Consider the following 14,203-nt stretch of genomic DNA (forward strand, 5'->3'; position numbering starts at 1 on the left):
GCTCAAAAGTGAAACCTCGGTTGTAAGGAGGGAAAGTGGAGAGCTTCCCCTACCACGGAGAGGCAGAGGATATAATTTAAAGATCACGGTAAAATCACTTCCACTTGAAGTTTACATCTTACAGAGATTTAGAGCAGCCCTTTTTTGTACTGTACAAAGGCAAATGCATTTGATTTGTGAACTGAGACATGGTACCTGGTAAGGGTCCACTCCTGTAAGCGATCAGTGCTGCTCCACCTGTAAGTGATCAAGTGCTGAATTGGGTTCATCAGGTAAAGCCTCTACTGCAACTTTGTTAGATGTGAGAGCTGTGGCATAGTGAGAAGATTGCTCTTTTGCATGCTTATAGCTATGAACGGTCATTATTCAAGGCCTAGGAAGTGACCATGCAGAAATTAGAAAGTTAATATACCAATATCCAGCTTTCTCTCTCTTTCTTTTCCCGTCTTCATATATGTTTTAGCTAGTACAGTGAACCTGTAAACTACCTGAAGAAGGAATGAGTTGATTTTTGGTTATTTGTATGTCTGAAGTACTTGGTGGATAAAAAAATATAGCTGTGCTTAGTGGTGCCTATTAAAAGATGGCTTGGGACAGCATCTCCCAGATGAAGAGCTGCATTGGCATTAATGCTGTAAACAGTTATAATCACAGAGGCAGGATAAGAAAACACACCAGCTGTAGCACTGGAACTGTCACTTGTTAGAGCTATTTTGTTAGAGGTTCCTTTGTCTTAAGGAACCTGGGAATTTGTAGCAGAGCCATGAGTCATTTAGTGATACCAAGGATCAATGCAGATAGTATTACCTCTTCTGGAAAATGTAAAATGAGTTTGTTTTCAATTAAAAAAAAAAATAAAAAATTAGTATTTCTCAACTGATTCAAATAAAGTCAAAGGCTATACACATTTTTCGACTTACGTACAAAACGTACAACTACAGTCACTAGTATTAAAGGTAACATTGCTTAATTCTTGCAGTTTGTATGTCACTCTTTGGGTACAAAATTTGTATGCACCAAGTTGAGTAAAAGGTAAACAAATGCACTGTGACAAATATTGATCAAAATCTACTAGTTTCAATTGTAAAAAAAACCAAACCCTTTATATTACTGGAAATTGCATTTGTTAAAAGTGGTGATGTATTGTAGCACTGAACACAAAACTGCTGGAGTTCTGCTGATCCAAATGACTGCAACTTGGGGTTTGAGACATGTAAGTTTAAGAAGAGTGATCCCTCTTTTGTTACCCACAGCTGTACTGAATTACTTAAGTGGCAAGAGCTGAGTCATGTTGCAAAGCTTTAAAGCAGAGGCAAGATACAGACTGATACTGAAGAAAAAGAGAGTTTTGTGAACTGAAAAGTAAGGCTATTTCCAGGGGGATGGATGAACAACTACTTAAAATACATAATAGTTTGGGGTTTTTTTTCTGGCCTTGAAACCTCATAACAAGGTGTTTCTTCATTCAGAAAAATTGGACATCAGGTGGATTTTACTCGTTTATGCGACGGGTAAGTTGAATTATGATGCTTCCTTATGTAGCTGTAAGGGTACAGAAGCTGTATCTTTTCTAACCTCTATCTCAAAATAGTGCTAGGTAAGTTATTAACTTGTGCTCAAGGGTCAGATGGAAAGCAAACAAAAACCATTTGCTCACCGTAGTTTCACAATTCCAGTAATATTTTTTCTGTCTGGTGAGCCGTACTGATGTGGTAATGTATTAGAACATTATTAGAATGTATGTATATAGAACATACATTAGCATGTACGAAGGGACATCAGGGGGCAGTGGGAGTCTGACACTTCAGTATGTGTGACAGCAGGTATGCTTTTTTAAATTTCTACACCAGTGTCATGTTTTCATTCCTTCGTCTGTTTTGTGGTGGCACATACCTATGCACTTAAGGAGCTCTGTCATTAGTGGTTAGTAGTATTGGCTAGCAAATGTCCAGGGAAGTGTTCAAGAGACACTCTGTAAATAACTGTTTGATAATTGTATTTATAATAATCATCACCTGCTATGTAACAGGCTAAACATTTCTAAAATTAAAAGGGTAGAAGAGCAGTGCAGTATGTATTGGATGCTTCTCATTATGCTTTTCTGCTTGCATACTCTGGACAATGCAGGAAAGGAGAATTTAGAGTTCTTAATTTGTTTAAAAATTTCTGCAACTTGTGAAATACTTGTGGCAGAATCCCTTTCCAGCTACCACTTCACAGCTTTTAACAATTTGCTTCACAGTGGCAGCAGCATCTCTCAAAGTCTATCAACAAACTCTGGCAGCTGCATTAACATCAAAGGGGTTTGCTACAGTGGTGCTACCTTGCATGGCAAGAGGTCCATTCAGAATGCTAGAGTCATGTAGTTTAGAAGGGGCATCTGGAAGTCCAACTCCCTGCTAAAAGCAGGGTATGGTCGCATGGTTTGCTCAGGACTTTGTCTCTCTGGGCAAAACGGTTCATTCTTCAACTACCCTCACAGTGAAGAAGAGAGTTGGAATTTCCATTGGCCCTTGTCCTGCTGCATGATGCTGAAATGGGTCTGACTTTGTCTTCTCTACCTTCTTATGAGGTAGCTGGAGACAGCAGTGGTGCCTCCCCACCCCATCCTACTGCCACCTTCCCTTCCTGTACCGTTCTCGCTGCAAGGCTGAACTCGGCTCTCACAGTTTCTCAGACACCTTGTGCTCCACCTCCCTCTCCATCTCTGAGGCCTCTCATGGAACTTGCTCCAGTGTGTCAGTCTGTTTTGTACCGGGAGATTCAACCCTGAACTCAGATGTGGCCTTAAGCATGGAGCAGAGATGAAGACCCCAATTCGTAGTTATGTACTTGTAAGTAAAGTTCAGTGTATGGTTGGCCACCTTAGTCACAAGGGCATGTTGCTGAATCCTGTTCAGTTTGCTGTCCTTTCCTGTAAAGTTGCTTTCCATCTTGTTTGCTCCACCCTGACTGACATGTGGGGTGATTGTGTCAGGTGCAGGATGGTGCATTTGCTTTGGTTAAGCTCCATGAGTTTTCTGTCAGCCCACTTGTCCAACCTTGTTGAGGACCCTCAGAATAGCATCTGATCTCTTGCATATTGACTGCTTCCCCTTCCCCCCCAAATTAGCATTGTTGGAAACTTGCTGAGAGTGGACTCTGCATCATAAAGGTCACTAATGAAGTAGTTAAGCAATTCTAGCCCCTTAACAACTGGTTACCAGTTAGATTTTTGTATCACTGATGACCATCCTTTGAGCCTGGCAGGCCAGCCCATTTTGCACTCAGCTTGCAGTCCAAACATTCACTCTGTATTTCACGGAGTTGGGTGCAAGGAAATTTCTGGCACGTTCCTGTCTAAACGCCTGCTGTGAAGTAATCTTTCAAAGCTAATGCAGTATTTTATAGGTGGCCCATCAAACTCTGTCTCCTTTAGAGTAAGTTGAGTTACAGCACATGATACACAGTATAGTTACTCCCACGTTAAGAACGATGAGAACTGGGTTTCAAGACAACTTACTGAAAGCTGTTTCATGTAAGTTTTCTTCACTTTTGAATGAGAATAAAAGCTCTAATATATCATTTCTGCCCAGTCAGTGTGGTTTGAAGCAAGAGCTGTGAATTTGGCTTCCAGTTGATAAAATCCTCAACTACAAACACATTTTCAAATTAAGTTTGTGTGAATAAAGGTGGAAAGCTGAGTACTTAAGACTCCAGCCTTGTATTCCAGAGACACTGCTCCACTGTGACTTCATGCAATTCCTAACACATCACTAAAATACTTCTGTACAAAAACTCCCTTTCCATTGGTACAAGGCATACTGCATAAATTTGGGAACTTTGGCCCTTGTTCAGTACTAAGTATGAAATTAGGTCTCCCTTGGACAGTGGGAAGAAAAAAAAAATCATACTAACAATGGTAATGCTAGGCAGTTTTATCTTTTCAACGACATGAGCCAGTCTCCATGAAAACTTATGTTTTCAAGTTGTGTAAAAAAAAAAAAAAAAGACATTAAGGGGAGATTTTATTTTAAGGGAGGAAGGAGAGGAAACCAACCTAAAGCATTTCTAAAGCATGTGATGTTATAGATACAGCTTTTAAGTACATGTCAAATACCACAAAAGTATGTGGATATGCATTTGCTACTTAATAGTTAACTTGTGTACATCAGGTCTCCTACAATGATCAAATCAAAAGACCTTTTTCTACTCCTATGCTTTTCTTCAGACTTTCAATATTTTTTTTTCCCAGAGGTGTGGCATTCTGTTATTTTCCCCTGCTTTCCAAATCTAGATGTAGTAACTACTTTAAGTGCATGATTATATTAACCGCAACTTTTGGAAAAAGTGAATGGCTGCTAGACATCATATAACATAAGAGAGCGACTCTTGCTGTAGAGATTGAACATCATCTTCCCATTCATTATATTCCTACCTATCTGTGAACTAAGTTATTTCTCACACAAACTACAGGAAATATGGACTATAAAATACTGATTAAGCCATTCTGAGTTACCATCAGCAAATATCATGAATACTGTCAGAAGTCCTCTAAGGTTAATTGCAATTGCAAGCTCTATCATAGATGAAAAGTTGGCTCATTCTCTCTGAGAAGAGCTCATGTTGACATGTTCCCAAATTTAAACAAACTATTATTGTTAGCATCTGATCCTAGTTAAAGGACCCATTTGATTCTGCTATTGCAAAGGCTAAGTATTTAAAGCTATCATAAGGAAAAAACGTTTTGAAGAGAATGATAATGGAGAGAGAAAGGGCTTGCTAGTTCTCATTTGAGTTAAGCAGCCATGCACTGTAACCAGTATTTGCTGTTACATGTACAAAAGCCTATGGTTCTAAAATAGTAGCTTCACCTTCTGTTTCAACAAAAAAATAGGTCAGAAGTCAGGTCAAGCACTACTTCATTTCAGACTTGATGGTAGATTTGAATGGTTTAAATGTGACAAGCTATGCTTCAGAGCCCAAACAGGTATGCTTAAACATGAGTACAGACAAAATTTTGTGGTCAATACTGTTAGCATGCTGTATTGCATTATGTCCAAAACAACCCATTTCCAAATGCCCAAATAAAAGTAAATGATTGTGCATTGCATGATGATACCATTAGGTGTGCAACTTTGGTTCATGCAAAGTCTCATTTTATGGACACGCTGCTGATAGTCCTTATATTCCTGAAGATTCTGCATATGTGAGCTTTTCAGCCGTGTTCTTTCCATAACACCAAATGGATACTATGGTCTGGCATACTGGTGGCAAAAACCAAGCCCATATCATTTTGGCCATTTAGTCCGTTTAACCAAGACATTTCACCAGCCAAAAAGCTTGAACCTCTCTTTGACTTTCTATATTCTGGTAGGGGCCAGCGGCTTATCAGTTTTTCTGTCCTCAAGTCCATTATATACAGGTATCTGTTATCAAACAGTAGAGCAAATATCTCTCCAAAGCCCAGCAAGGACACATTTGAGAAGTCAGGAGGTTTGATAACCCTAGAAGACAAGACAACATTGTTAGAAAGTGTCATGATGTAGTCATGAACCTGCATCACTAAAACAAATCCTGATGTGTCTATAGAAAACAAGTGTCTTATCTCATGATTCTGAAAGCAGTTAGGAAGAACTGGATTCAAATTCTTCAAATTAAGCAACTGAACACTTAGCTGCAGTCAGGCCTGTGGTTTCAGTTCTGCCTTTGTGCATTCAGGACAAAGGTCAGGGTTTGAAAGGGACTCAGCACAGCACACAGAAAAAAAAGTCTTGTTTCCAGATACACATAAACGAGCAAATGTACTTGTGTTTTACAGTAAATTTCCATAGGGATTTCATGTGTCAATATCTTTAAATTAAGAGGTAAAATCTCTTAATATTCTTTTGACCACAGAAATGCCTTCTTGTGATAAGATAAATCATTCAAGATTGGTCCTTAACTGAATGTGGTTTTACTGATACTTAGCATAAGTTAAGCACTTTCATCTTAGAGAGAAATAAATGTATTTGTTAGTTCCCCTACACTTTTAGGATAATTTTGCCTTAATAAATAAAACTTGGAATGGAAATTGAAGACAGTAAGTTCTCCACAACTGACCGAGCACTTGATCGTAGTGTCACATAAAGCACAGAAATGAGGCACAAAAATGTATGGAGATGAAAAAAATCTGTTCTCGGCAGTAAGAGAACATTTCTCTTTTGAAAGATGGGAAGGTAAACTAAGAGGTGAAATTACTCAGTTATTCTTACTGATAAGAAGAACTTCTTTTAGTGTAGGTCCTCCTATGGCAGATACTTACAAAAATTTGCACCATTTCAATTAAGAGTCTGCTAACAGCTCTAAAATGCTTTTTTTTCTTTAATAAGTCACAATCTTTGGGGCCACCATTTCTGACAGCCTCATTCTTATTATGGAAACAGAGTGCCATCCTCTTTGATCCCTTACTGCAATCTGATAGATTTCACTGTCATTCCACAGCATTATCGAGAATGACAGATCAGTAGTGCTGTAAGGAAAAAGAGTCTTTTTAATTTCTTGTCCCATCAAAGGATCCAGAAATGGCCGTCTGGTTCTCTGTAGAGCAGTCTCCATGGCAACATTAACTTCTAGTCAGTACAGTTTCACATTCACAACATTCTCATACTAAATCCAAAACACAGCACTATACCAGCTACTAGGAAGAAAATTAATTCTATCACAGCCGAAACCAGGACACAATTACAGCACTGCAGTCTGATTTAAGTCTATATTGAAACTCTTCAGCTTATGGAATAAAAATATGACAGAGGACTAGCCTGTGGCCAGAAACCAAAATAGTAATCAAATGATTCATATTAACAGATGATACATTAGAATTAAACCTGGTGATATGTGTAAAGTAAGATGTTTACAGAATTTTTATCAAGATTCTTTTGACCTACATCTAAAGTAAGTTATTAAAACTAGTATGTTTCATTTCTTATCTATTTAAAGAAGACTAAGTCTTAAACTGAAAGATTTACCTGAGAATATCATAGCTGGCAAAGTCCCACTGGTATAATCCTAGTGCTGAACTGCACACTATGTATTTACCATCAAAGTGCAGCCTGGGCTGTAGGGAGATGCTGCGATCTTCAGACACAGACAGTGTTTTTAAGCACTTGCAGTTTATTTCCCTTCCAATAGGCCAAATCTAAAATTAAAACACAGTTTAAGACCATAAAACACTACATTATAAACCATTAGACAAATAGAGCAAGCCTCACAGTCTCTCCTTAAGCACTGGGTAAATGTGTGCATGTTATTTCAGAAATATTTCTCTTCTTTATGTAGGAATATCAATTCTGTAAGTGACTTGTCTTACAGTATTGTTGCAGTATATGTTGTTTCTAGCCTAAAAAATCTCGGTGAAAATTGGTGCTTTAAAGAACAGCGAAAAAATCAACCATCTAATTGGACAGAAATGTAACAATATTTCAGTTAAAAAGCACTTCCATAGCCACAAACTATTTACAGAACTTCCCAACCCAGAAGTCCCCAACACTAACAGTACTTGCAGTTATGTGCTTTGCTGTCAAATTAGCACATTAGGTACGCACTGAAAGCACTTACTTTTTTTCATTTCCATTCATGTAGAGCTATCATTTAAATCTAAACATGAAGGAAAGCATTGAAAAATTAGCTTCCAAAGAGTTGCATGTCTTATACCGCAACTTTACAAGCAGGGAATATGGCAGAAAGTGAAGTCTTATGTTTGTCAACTTCAGCAAAGCACTTGAGCATTTTATTTCCATGGATACCGAAACAGTAAGTGTATGATATATGGTACATACCTTGATTTCATACTTATCTGCACTTAGAAGAATATAATCCCCAGGACTATGCATAAGAGACTTGACTTTGCACTTCTGCAAAACTACCTGTAATTGAAGGATGTAATGATTTATGTTGATGCTGTTAAATAACCAACTTTCATTTGCATTTTTAACTTCATTGACAGCCTGTACACTATACTCTTCTATAAAGGCAATACAAATACTTTTAGCAACTGAAGGGAAACTACAGTTTACTTTTCTTGTTCCTACTAGTGACAACTTACTGTATTAATAAGCAAACATACGTACTTCACCTCTAGGGTCACCCCTCCCACCTTCCAAGTTCTGAAATACTCAGAAGAAAAATACTGATTCTTGACTTAAGAACACCTTTCATGCTCAGATTTTGGTTATCAAGATCATTAGTTTTTCTACATAATTTTAAAAGTATCTTTCTTTCAGAACCATTGTTTTTATTCAGTCTTTGAATCAAACACTGATTCCTAACGTTATGCCAGCTGCTTTCGAATAGAAATATCTTCAATGGTCTGAAAGGTTTAGTTATAGCTTCTTTAAATATTTTTTCTGCTGAAATGTTATTTTGCGGTGTTTCCTGATGTTCTTCAGATCCTATACCAGATTCTACATGGGTTAGGATTAGAAAATAGAAATTTAGAACACATGTTACAAACTTATTGTAAGTAAGTGTTTTGCAAGATTCATCAAAAATCAATACTCCCACCTTAGTGACCCATTCTGTGTGTCCAGTAAGGGTATTCAGGCACGTTCCTGTTGATAAGGCCCATACTTTCACAGTGAAGTCTGCCGAGCCACTGACCAGAATATCAAGTTCATCATTGTAATCCACACTAAAAACTACAAGCAGACAGGGTACTAAATAAGGAATACCAGTCTGTATGCACGTGTTTTTCTGTAACTGAGACACTAACTAGGTCATATAGCCTGTAAAATCATATGCTACTACAGCTTTTACTGTTGATCTTGAACTGTATATATGAATTGTTGCCCTGGATTCCTAAGATTACATTGCAAAATTACTGATTTTTGTCCAAATTAAGAGTATGTACATCAGTGGTTCATTTGTGGTTGGATTACGGCAAAGTATAACTTAAGCTAGTCCCTATTATAAGAGTTCTAGTAAGTCAATTCCAGCAGGATTAGTACATGTGATACATCTCATTGCTCACAGGGGAGCAGACCTACACCTGAGTTGAGGATATTTTGCAGTAGAGGACAAAGAAGTTAATTATGATGGAAATGCAAATACAGATTCCCAGCTCCTATTGTGTTCTTTGCTGTAAGCCCATCTCGTCTAGGGATGCAAAGAACTGCTATTGCCATATGCTCCCTGCCACCTATGGTCTGCATCTTTCTGGTAGACTCAAAAGTAGTGAATAACCATGGCATTTAACATTATTTCCATGCAACTGCAAAATACTACATGGCTAAGTTTTGGCCTTATTCAAGGGCACACAGATCTAGATCTGTCTGGCTGCTCCCCACCCCCCCAGCAAAGATGACTTGGGATAGAGATGGAAAAAAAAAAAAAAAGCTATTGTGCAAAGAGCTAACTTAAATTACAATTTGTTTGATGATGATGTATGTTACTTGACTAGGGAAATTACAAATGAAAAATCCAACATACCTGCACCAGTATGTCCTCTAAAATGCTGTGTCTTTGCCCCAGAGCTCCATTCCCAACAGGCTACTGTGTTATCAAAAGATCCTGTTACAAGCTTTTGCTCATCAAACTTCACTGTAGCACAAGTGTGTGTCTGGATACCATATATGCACTGACCTGTGCTTACATCCCACAGTTTTGCAGATAAGTCATCTGATCCTAGAATAGAAAAGAACAGGGTAATTGGAAGGAAAATGTAAATAATATTTCCAATCCTATACTGGTCTTGCATGTTTGTCTTACAGTATTTTCATAAAATCACAAAATAGTTATGGTTGGAAGGGACCTCTGGAGGTCAGCTCTTCCAACCCCCCTCCTCAAGCAGGGCCACGTAGAGCTGGTTGCCCAGGACCACAACCAGATGGCTTTTGAATATGTCTAAGGATGGACACTCCACAATCTCCCTGGGCAACCTGTGCTCAATTACTCTCACAGTAAAAATGTGCTTTAGAGGGGACTCCCCGTGTTACAGTTTGTATCCACTGCCTCTTGTCCTGTCACTGGGCACCACTGAAAAGAGCCTGACTCCATCTTCTTTGCACCCTCACTTCAGGTATTTACGTACATTGATAAGATCCTCCCTGAGTCCTCTCTTCTTTAGAATAAAAAGTCCTAGCTCTCTCAGCCTTTCTTCGTATGAGTGACGCTCCAGTCCCTTCCTCATCATCACGGCCGGCCCTTTGTTGGACTCTCCAGTGTGCCCATGTCTCTCTTGTACTGAGCAGCCCAGAACTGGACACAGCACTCCAGGTGTGGCCTCACCAGTGCTGTGTGGAGGGGAAGGAGCACTGCCCTCAACCTACTGGCAACGCTCCTCCTAAAGCAGCCCAGGATACTGTTAGCCTTCTTTGCAGCAAGGGCATATTGGTGGCTGATGTTCAACTTGGTGTCCACCAGGACCCCTGGGTCCTTTTCTGCCAAGCTGCTTTCCAGCTGGGTGGCCCTCAGCATCTACTGGTGCCATGGAGTTGTTTCTGCCCAGTTACAGGGCTTTGCATTTTTCCCTTATTGAATGTTTTCTCATTAAATAGCACTTTCAAGCTGCTTTAATGGGGAATAAGCCCTAATTTTAAGTCTCAGCACTACAGCAAAGCCTCTTGTTTTCATGTTAATTAAGCTACTAGATGTCTGGCCTTCCATTTTCCTCATATCCTTTGAGCACCTTCCATAGATTCCAGCACTGCCTCTGACTGACAGCGTCTACTGAAACAGACCCATCGAAGTCACACCACAAACCTGAGTTTGCAGAGCCACTGACTATACTGCAAGCTTTAGTTTGTTTCAGGTAGGAAAGGAGTCCACCAAATCTCAAAAGACAGCAGATGAATACCAGGAGCCATGACCTACCGGTCTCCTTTCTCTCCCCAAAGTTTGTTTTTTATTTTAAACTCGTAACGGCAAGTCCAGACTACTGACTTTGGAGAGCAGAATAAAACCCCAGGCCCTTACACCCATGGTTTCTCCTGGTGGTTGCAGCACAGAAACGTGCCACTTTTCTGAAAAGTTTTGACAATGCTGCTTCCTGCGCATTTACATTCCCTGCTGAGTAGGGAGGTGAAAGACTGGCTAGAGTCTAGTTGTTGGTTTCTAGTAACCATCTTAATGTACCAACAAATGTGGGAGTACTTAGCCTGTACTCCCAACATATTCTATAGCACTGTCATCTCAAATGATTGTGAAATCCTTGGAATATGCTCTGACAGCAGTTCTGTTATTATTCTTTCATATTTAAGGTTTCATATTTGTTCTGTATGTATTTTTAAGTTCAGACTGAAATTTTGAATTCTGCAGTCTTCAGGGAGGAAGCTAAAATTATTACAATGTGCAAGTCAGACTAGTACATTGCACTTATACATACACAAGCACTTATATCATGTTAAGAACTGAAAGTGCTTACAGACTGTATCAGAGAAACTGTCTGGTTTCAAGGAAGAACACAAACTTCCTGCCACACCTTGGGAGACTGCAGTGATCACATAGCCCAAACAAGGTCCCTTTAACTGGAAGTTAACCTCTAAGAGGATAACTAACATTTCTGTACTTCTCAAATGGGCTTACTAATCTAAAGCATGATGCCCACTGATACTGGTTTTTTTGGTCTCCTTGTTTTCCTATTAAAGTGACTAATGAGTTTATTAGTGTGCCAGGTATTTCAGAAATGGAAAAAAAAAAAAGTAATTTTGAATCAATCTTAAACTGCATTAGCACTATCAAAATAATCTGTCTGGTAAAGCAAAACGTCATTAATCATATGGGGGGTGGGGGCAGAAAACAAAGAATTGTAAGACTCAAAGTCTTCTGTCCTTCCTACCTGTACACAGAAGTCCATCTTTATAGTAAAGTGCATATACTCTGGCACTGTGTCCAATTAAAGAGGATGTCTCAAAGGCTTCGTGGTCCTTCAGTTGCTTCATCCTTAAAATAGCCTTTAGGTAAACCTTCTTCCAATGCAGAGGATCCTGAACAGAGTCATCTATTTGCCAACCCAAATTCTTACATGCGGTCTGCCACACCTCTGTACAGGCACTTATAACCTTATTCCACTGCTTAGAGACGAGGCAACATGTGAGTAGGGTCTGAGGATCAAGCCATTTTAACAGATAAAAACTAAGTTCCAATGGAAGAAGTTTGAGGAAGTCCCTCTTGAGGAGAATCTCTAGATTATTGGAGAGGTGCCTGAGCTGGACTGCTCCACTCAAGCTAATCAGGTGATCCAGAGTTTCATTTTTCTGCAAGTCCGTCAGAGAAAGAAATGTAATAGAAATGTTATCAAGCCATGCTTCAAAGTCCTTTTTCTCCATAAGGTTATGGAAAAATTTACCTGTGATACATCAAAATACTGTATTAGTTCTGTTCAGAAAACAAGGTAAGCATCACATCTTTATTACTGGTACATCAGTACTCCAAATGGCATGTTAACACATAGACTTAAGTGACCAAATGCATTTTAAAATATTCATTAGGTTAGGACTAAGAACTTGCATGCACTTTGAACTACTGCTTGTCCCGCATCAGGCTCAGAAGTGAATTTTATGGAGCTAGTGAACATTAGCATTCATTACGAACTTTAACATCTTTCTTGTTCTAGGTTAAGACTTTCAAATTCTGAATCCAATAAGGTAAGGGTTAATTTAAGTTTTAAACCTCTTCTAGCAAATAAACACTGTCTTACAGTTTATTTATGGATTATACCGATATAGGGAAGAAACCAAAGCATATACACAGATTGATAAACTAGCTACTGACAGAACTAATTCATACCTTTGTCCTGAACTAACATACTTTGTCCTTGAACACAACGCAGACAACTTAGGTTTTTTAAAGAAGATACAGAGAGATGTCTGAAAAACTGTTTTGAAGCACATTAGCCATCTTTTTGGCTCGTGTAAAGACTATAGATTGTACTGGCCTAATATCAGTTTTGCCATGTTTGCACTGTTTTGACCTAAACACTCGTGTTGTTGGTTTTTTTTAAATTCCTGGGGTTTTGTCCTATTTTTTTCAGTTTATTTCCAATGAAAAGAACTAACTGTGAAACTGAAGGTTTGAAATACTACCTGCTGAACTACATGACCTCTATGCATTTATACTACCCTGAGGCATCTCAAGTTCCTACAATAAGCTTGGACAAGTGATTAACAAGATAAACATTGGCCAAACAATTAAAAAGCCATAATTATTTATTTTCTTTGGAAGATCTAATTCCATTCATTAGACAACTGGCTGAATTTAATTCATAGAAGCTCCCAAACCCAAAGAACTGAGAAATCTGAGTGGGAATTAACTCTATACAGACATTTTACCTTCACAGAGTAAGATCTTAAAGTACACCTCTTAACCTAGCATAGCAGCACAGAAAAGCGCAGCCTTCCCTGTGAAAGGCTACACATGGCGTGCCATTGCTGCTAAAAGCACGAGAAGGCACTGGGTGTCAAATGCACAGAAACAGCTGCTCCTATCGAGTCACAAGTTCACACAGTAACTTTTACTGCTGACAGCACTTACCAGCTTTCCTCAGCACATATGGCAGAGACTATATTTGTTGTTCTAAGAGGCATGCGTTCTCTTTAAAACAAACAAACATTTCTAACAGGCTCCCTACGAATAAAAAATAGGTGAGCTCTAAGGCATTGCTGTATTCAATACACGAAGTTAATACTGAAATCAAGGGCTGCTGTGAGGCCCCGCAACCGATGCCGTGAGCACGGGACTCTTCTGGGTGTCAACCAGCGAGCCCCCTCCGCTCCCCGCCCGCTCCCATGTACCTCCGCAGCAACAGCCACGGCGAGGGCCGCAGACCTCCAGCGCCGCTGCTGCCGGCGCCGCTCGCCCGAGTCCCGTGGGCCGCGGCGCTCACCTCAGGTAGCGGCCCGGCGCGGAGCGTCCTTCGGCGGGCAGCCGCCGCGGCTGGCGCGGCACCCCGGAGCCCGGCATGTGCTGGGGCTTCCCTGCGGCCATGGCTCCGACGGCAGGACAGGCTCCCGGCGCTTCCGCGGCCCGCACGGCAGCCTGCGGGCACCCGCGGCAGGAGGCCGCGCTCGGGCGGGACTGGGTGCCTCCGGCGCGGGAGGGGAGGGAAGAGTAGGAGCGGGGCGAGCCCACACCGCGGCCCCTGCGCCGGGGGAACCGGCCGGCACCGTGGGAAGGCACTCCCCGGGACCCGCCGCTCTCCGCAGCCAGGCAGCTTCCGGCGCGTGCCCTAGACGTCATCGCTCGCCCCGCT

General features: G+C 40.3%; 1 protein-coding gene across 2 annotated transcripts; it reads right to left on the reverse strand.

Annotated features, from left to right (window-relative positions):
• Window positions 1–3,900: 3,900 nt before the first annotated feature.
• On the reverse strand, window positions 3,901–14,181 carry FBXW2 (F-box and WD repeat domain containing 2). 2 transcript variants are annotated; one of them, XM_074161034.1, is made up of 7 exons: window positions 13,838–14,181; window positions 11,792–12,301; window positions 9,445–9,639; window positions 8,521–8,654; window positions 7,797–7,883; window positions 6,987–7,156; window positions 3,901–5,486 (listed from the first exon to the last, which is right to left on the reverse strand). In XM_074161034.1, the coding sequence occupies exons 2-7, from the start codon at window positions 12,279–12,281 to the stop codon at window positions 5,198–5,200; spliced, it is 1,365 nt and encodes a 454-aa protein (XP_074017135.1). In that variant the 5' UTR covers window positions 12,282–12,301; window positions 13,838–14,181; the 3' UTR covers window positions 3,901–5,197. The 2 variants fall into 2 exon arrangements, with proteins under 2 accessions (XP_074017135.1, XP_074017134.1); XM_074161033.1 differs by lacking the exon at window positions 13,838–14,181 and adding an exon at window positions 13,486–13,564 and having other exon boundaries at window positions 3,911–5,486.
• Between the last annotated feature and the right edge of the window lie 22 nt (window positions 14,182–14,203).

The sequence above is a fragment of the Numenius arquata genome, chromosome 19, assembly GCF_964106895.1.
Source record: "Numenius arquata chromosome 19, bNumArq3.hap1.1, whole genome shotgun sequence".
Taxonomy (NCBI): domain Eukaryota; kingdom Metazoa; phylum Chordata; class Aves; order Charadriiformes; family Scolopacidae; genus Numenius; species Numenius arquata.

Excerpts from the sequence above, each read along its gene's own strand:
- FBXW2 (XM_074161034.1), bottom strand. The coding sequence starts at position 12,281 with ATGGAGAAAAAGGACTTTGAAGCATGGCTTGATAACATTTCTATTACA. Across the intron at positions 8,655-9,444 it reads TAGAGGACATACTGGTGCAG|TTTTTAGTGTGGATTACAAT; the intron begins GTATGTTGGATT and ends GTCTGCTTGTAG. Across the intron at positions 7,884-8,520 it reads ACACAGAATGGGTCACTAAG|GTAGTTTTGCAGAAGTGCAA; the intron begins GTGGGAGTATTG and ends CTTCAATTACAG.